The sequence below is a fragment of the Gossypium raimondii genome, chromosome 8 (genome assembly GCF_025698545.1).
Source record: "Gossypium raimondii isolate GPD5lz chromosome 8, ASM2569854v1, whole genome shotgun sequence".
NCBI lineage: Eukaryota > Viridiplantae > Streptophyta > Magnoliopsida > Malvales > Malvaceae > Gossypium > Gossypium raimondii.
The window spans coordinates 9198055-9203842 of NC_068572.1; the positions used below are offsets into that span (position 1 = coordinate 9198055).

At 37.6% G+C, this 5788-nt stretch overlaps 1 protein-coding gene across 1 annotated transcript; it reads left to right on the top strand.

Annotated features, from left to right (window-relative positions):
- Nucleotides 1-452: 452 nt before the first annotated feature.
- LOC105790701 (type I inositol polyphosphate 5-phosphatase 4) lies at nucleotides 453-5330 on the top strand. The gene is made up of 13 exons (XM_012618441.2): nucleotides 453-1265; nucleotides 1382-1469; nucleotides 1731-1802; nucleotides 1910-1997; nucleotides 2073-2177; nucleotides 2267-2897; nucleotides 2988-3181; nucleotides 3288-3396; nucleotides 3514-3662; nucleotides 3795-4097; nucleotides 4203-4275; nucleotides 4661-4738; nucleotides 4838-5330. The coding sequence occupies exons 1-10, from the start codon at nucleotides 1236-1238 to the stop codon at nucleotides 4018-4020; spliced, it is 1692 nt and encodes a 563-aa protein (XP_012473895.1). The 5' UTR covers nucleotides 453-1235; the 3' UTR covers nucleotides 4021-4097; nucleotides 4203-4275; nucleotides 4661-4738; nucleotides 4838-5330.
- Nucleotides 5331-5788: the final 458 nt, after the last annotated feature.

Genomic DNA, 5788 nt, shown 5'->3' on the forward strand with positions numbered 1-5788 from the left:
CATAGTAAGCATTTAGTCAATTCATGATTGTTTATATGATGGACATTATTAAGTGCTTAGATATTGAGTCAAAAGACCACCAAAATTGGAGTATCAGGCTTAGCATATTGGCTGCTATAAAGCAACAAAAGATGCCTTCAACCATTGCACACACCATTGAAGATCCAACCTTTCTTTTGCCAAAAAAAAAAAAAAATCCTATGAACCTATAATTGATGGATTATGTCTGGAAAGCTCAAAAACCCAAGCTTCCAATAACAGTTTTGATCTTTCAAAAAAGTCCCCATCAAAACATACTTCCTGTGAAAAAGTATGTTTAATAACCCAATTTTTGGGCTTTCATGTTGAAATAAGTTTAATAATGGCGACTGTTCTTTTTTTTCCCCTTTTGTTTTGTAGTATCATTTTGGGATATCATTTAAATAAGAGAAGCCAGAAAAGGAAGCAGGGTCCTCCATCGACCATGCTTAAGATAATTATTTATTTTATATCTTCCTTTGCACTTAGGCTTAGGGGGGTATATTAGAGATCTCCATTGCACATTTGCCCTTAAAGCTTTGGATTTCGAGGTCTTATAAAAAGAGAGAGAGAGAGAGAGAGGAAGAAGAAGAAGAAGAAAGCCAAGCTCTCTTGCACTTTATTCTCTTCAAATTCGATACTTTGCCCTGTACCTTAAACCAGTTTTTTTGTTTTCAATAGAGACCAAACTCAAAGAAAGAAAGAAAGAAAAAAGACAATCCATTAGTCTTTATCTCTATCTCTCTCTCTTTTGTGTGTCCTACATTGTCTTGTTCTAACATCAAAATCTCTTAGTTCTCTCTGTTGGTTTCTATTTCTCCCTTGAGAATTCTCAAGCAGCAAAGACTTTGCTGGTTCAAAATAAAACGGTAATGCAGATTAAAGGCAGGAACTTGTTTTGTTCCCACACTTGTTTTCTCTTCATTACCTGAGGGAACAGTGTCACCATTTCAAAATTAGCCTACTTTTTTTTTTCTCTCCCATTATTTTCAGCAAAAACTTGGAACTTTTCCCCTAAAAAAGCCCTGTTTTCAAGATTTTTTTTTTGTACTTTTTCTATTTGTCTTTGTTTACATTTTAATCAAAGGGGGCAGAAGAAACACCTGAGAAATAATATCATCAAGTGATAAGTTGAGCCAAAAGAAGCAACTTCACAAATTCATAATTTTATTGCTTACAAATCTGGATTAAAGCTATATGAAAAAAGCTGTGAAACAATGAGAGGTGGGAACTCCAAGAACAGCAAGGTTTTCCATTCAAACAAAGCCAAAAAAATCTCATTTGATTCTCTTTCATGTCAGTTTTTGTGTTTTGAGTTATGGGATTGCTGATTGTATTGAAAATGTATTTTTCCCTTATGAAGCTTTCATGGCCCAAGACATTGGTGAAGAAATGGTTCAATATCAAGAGTAAAACTGAAGACTTTCATGCTGATGATGTTGATTATGGAGGTGATTTGATTGATTTTTAGATTCTTCTATACCCTAAGCACTTGCATTAAAATGTACTTTGGGTCCTTTTTTTGGGGGGGGGGGGGTACTTGGAATTTGCAGCTCAAGATCTGTTAGTATTTGTTTTCTTCTTCATTTATGAAATCCATAGTCTTTGTTTTTTATGGTGTTTGAATATGTGAAATTGATACCCCTGCCTGATAAACAGAGAGAGAGCTGTAGCAGCTTTAACAACTTTATGTTTTTTTTTTCTTTTTTCAGGTGTTGATGAAGATTGGAGGCACCAATTTTCAGAGAGGGAAGAGGCATGCACTGTCAAGAAAAGTAGAACAGGTTTGAAATCACATAAGCCATTGTGGGTTGTGGCCTTCACTTTGGACCACACTTCTCTTTTATCTCCCCCCATTTCCAAAATTTTAATTGATTACATTGGATGCTAGAGAGATTGAGCAAGACGTATTCGGATCGAGCTCGGCAAGGTAAAACCGATGTTGACGGATCGCAGTTTACCGATGTGCATAATTATAGGTAATGTGTTTGTGTTCTTATTTGCTTTTTCTGGTGTTGAGTTTTGCTTAATAGGATCTTGGTTTGTGAGTGCAGGATTTTTGTAGCTACTTGGAATGTGGCTGGAAAATCTCCTCCTAGTTATTTGAATCTTGAAGATTGGCTTCATACTTCTCCTCCTGCTGATATTTATGTTCTCGGGTATGCGGAACTGAATCTGATTTTGTTCCTCATCTCGATTCTTATGGTATTGATAGAAGCTTGTTGGATCTTTTGATTTGGTCTTGTAGTTTTCAAGAGATTGTACCTTTAAATGCTGGTAATGTGTTGGGAACTGAAGACAATGGACCGGCTAGGAAATGGCTAGCTCTCATTAGGAAGACACTGAATAGTCTGCCTGGCACCAGTGGTTGTTGCTACATGCCTTCACCAATCCCCGATCCGCTTGTTGAACTGGATGCAGACTTTGAAGGATCGACAAGGCAGAAGACTTCATCTTTCTTTCACCGCCGATCGTTTCAATCCTTGAGCCGTAGCATGAGAATGGATAATGACATGGCAATGACACAACCCCAGCTTGATCGCCGTTTTAGTGTATGTGATCGGGTTATCTTCGGGAATAGGCCAAGTGATTATGATCCTAATTTCAAATGGGGTTCCTCTGATGATGAAAATGGACCTGGGGATTCACCAGGGAACACTCAGTACCATTCGCAATATTCTCCAATGTCATATGGTGGATCTTTTGCCATTGAAGAAAACAACAAACAGATGGGGCATTCGAGGTACTGTTTGGTTGCCAGCAAGCAAATGGTTGGGATATTTCTAACCGTGTGGGTGAAGAGTGAGCTTAGAGACGATGTTCGTAACATGAAAGTGTCCTGCGTTGGCAGAGGATTGATGGGTTATCTTGGAAACAAGGTACATTTTTGCCTATACCACTCTCTGATTTAAGTGATTTTCTCGAACTAGGAATAAGGAGGCATAATACTCATTTCTTGAGTTTTCCAGGGTTCCGTTTCTATTAGCATGTCTTTGCATCAAACAAGCTTTTGCTTCGTCTGTAGTCACTTAACATCCGGGCAAAAGGAGGGTGATGAGCTGCGAAGAAACTCCGATGTTATGGAGATCCTAAGGAAGACAAGGTTTCCCAGGGTTCATGGTATGGGAGACGAAACTTCTCCCGAAACGATTCTCGAGCATGAGTAAGCCCTTCATATATGTTAAGTTATTACATTACTTTCTGAGAATATAACCTTCCAAGTCTTAGCCTTTGTCCTAAAATATTACATTTTGCATGTGTTGGTTCAGTCGTATTATATGGCTCGGGGATTTGAATTATCGTATAGCTCTGTCATACCGCTCTGCCAAAGCTCTGGTTGAGATGCGCAATTGGAAGGCACTGTTAGAGAACGACCAGGCATGTTCTTATCCTTTCTCGGTTCAATATATTTGTTTCTCCTTTCATTTTTCGAGGACCTTTACACTGCTCTTAGTTCCTCTGAAGATTATGAAAAAGGAATTGATGGTTTTACAGCTTCGGATAGAGCAGAGGCAAGGCCGTGTTTTTGAGGGGTGGTGTGAAGGAAAGATATATTTCCCCCCTACATACAAGTATTCTAATAATTCAGACAGATATGCTGGGGAGGACAGACATCCAAAGAAGAAGAGAAGAACTCCTGCATGGTAATGTTATTTCGAGTATTTAGGGAAATGAGAATTTTGGAATTTTCATCTATGAAATGAAATCGTACACGGTTATTCTTTTACTATTGATCTAATAATATCATAACACTACGCGACCTGATATTTGTGAAGGTGCGATCGTATACTGTGGTATGGAAGAGGCCTATATCAGCTATCTTATGTTCGTGGGGAGTCAAAGTTCTCGGATCATAGGCCTGTTTATAGTGTTTTTTCGGCCAAGGTTGAGTCTATGAACATTAGTCGAATAAGGAAAAACATGAGTTGTTCCAGCGCCAGGATTGAGGTTGAAGAGCTATTGCCACAGTCACACGGATATACTGAACTCAGTTTCTTTTGAGAAAATCTTTAGCAATCCATATTCTGCGGTGTAACTTATGGGAAATGCAACAGGACCAAGTTCACAGTTGTATAAAGGTAATCCGTCTATACTCGGGAATTAAACAGATAAACCCTTTCTCTGTTGCCGCTTGATTCCTGCAAACCATACAATTAAATCTATTCATCTTCGGCTGTTAACAGGATATCATGAAGAAACGTGCGATTCACATCCACTCGGGAATTCTAACCCTGGCCTCTCTCTGCAATCAGTCAGGTAAATTTTACTCGTAAGTCAACTCGGTCTGAAGAAGAAAAAATAAATGCTTTTATTGATATCATAATGTAGGCTACTAGGCTTCTTTGGTGAATTATTTGAAGTGCTATGTACCTATAACTTTCAAGCATATCTCCCTACGAGTGTCGATATCTCATGGAACAAGTAACATGCCAACCTTGTTGCCTCATTATATTAGGGTTTTTCGGGTCTAGTCCAACTATCTTTTAGAAAATAGAAGGTGTACTTCAAAATTCGAATATTTTCTGTGTGTGTTGCTGTAAATCATGTCTTCTTTTTCCCCTGTTAAAGGTGTTTTTTACACTTGAGAAAGTCTCCTACTTGGTCTTATCCTTATCATATTGACTGGTCCCCCATTTCATAGGTGGGCACTACCCTATAGAAAAACTATATGAACCATGGTGGCAATAAAGACATGCCGTTGTCGGCTATCCGAAACAAGGTCGGTCCTTCCGTTTGATCGTTCGGATTGTAATTTCTTAACCCGAAATTCTGTTTTTTCTTTCTAATTGGCTACATGATTTTTCAATTGCTGCAACAGGTACAGATTGTATATTGTCAATAACCACCCCAACTCCTGAAGTTTACATATCCAACAAGACAAGTTGTTAGTCTTTGTTCTTGTCCAAATTCCTTTGAAACCTTCAATATTATTGAAGAAAATGAAATACAGGATAAAGAGAACTGACATTTCTTTTTTGGGGTTGAGAGAGAGATAAAATGGGGAATCAATTGTCAATTCCTTTTTGTACCAGTTTTGGAAGATTAAAGCCTGGAGATATGATGGATAGTCATTACTAGTGGATAACAGACAGGGTTTTTTTTTTTTTTTAATTGTGAAACCTTCTTTTACTGTTGCTACTAATCATTTTTACTGAGAAACAGAAACCAGTTTGGTTGGTTATCTCAACTGTGTTCTTTTTGGTTTTTGGTGTCTGAAAATGTAATATTCAGGAGGAGACCTTGGCTTTTCCAAAAGGCAATGCTTGTATTGATATCTGTGTTTGAAGACAATAAAGCCTGAAATTTTACTCCATTTTCAGATTTCTCTTTTTTTAAATGTTAAAAAGACAAAGTTCTTACTGGTAATGAAGTGGTGATTCAGCTATTGAATTTGTCACCACAAAAAAAGTGAAGCATCCCCTCACTAATTAAACCAAGCACTGAAAGCCTTTGCTCAACTGTCAAATGCTAAATTTGTTTTAGGACCAAACTTGGAACCAATTATGCTGCTCTCTGCCATGGTAGCTATAGCTGTACTTTTCCATTAGTTTTTTTGTAGGGTTTGGCTTGGCTGTAACTTACAGTCCAATTCTACCCTTTGGAACCTGTCAGAAGCAACACATTAACTCAACGTTTGAATATATATATATATATATATATTGCATGTAACTTTTCCATTAGTGCACTGTAAGATAAAAGACATCAATGTCCAAATCTCATCCCCTCTTATATACAGCACTGTTCAAAAGTCAACTTGTTAATGAATTTT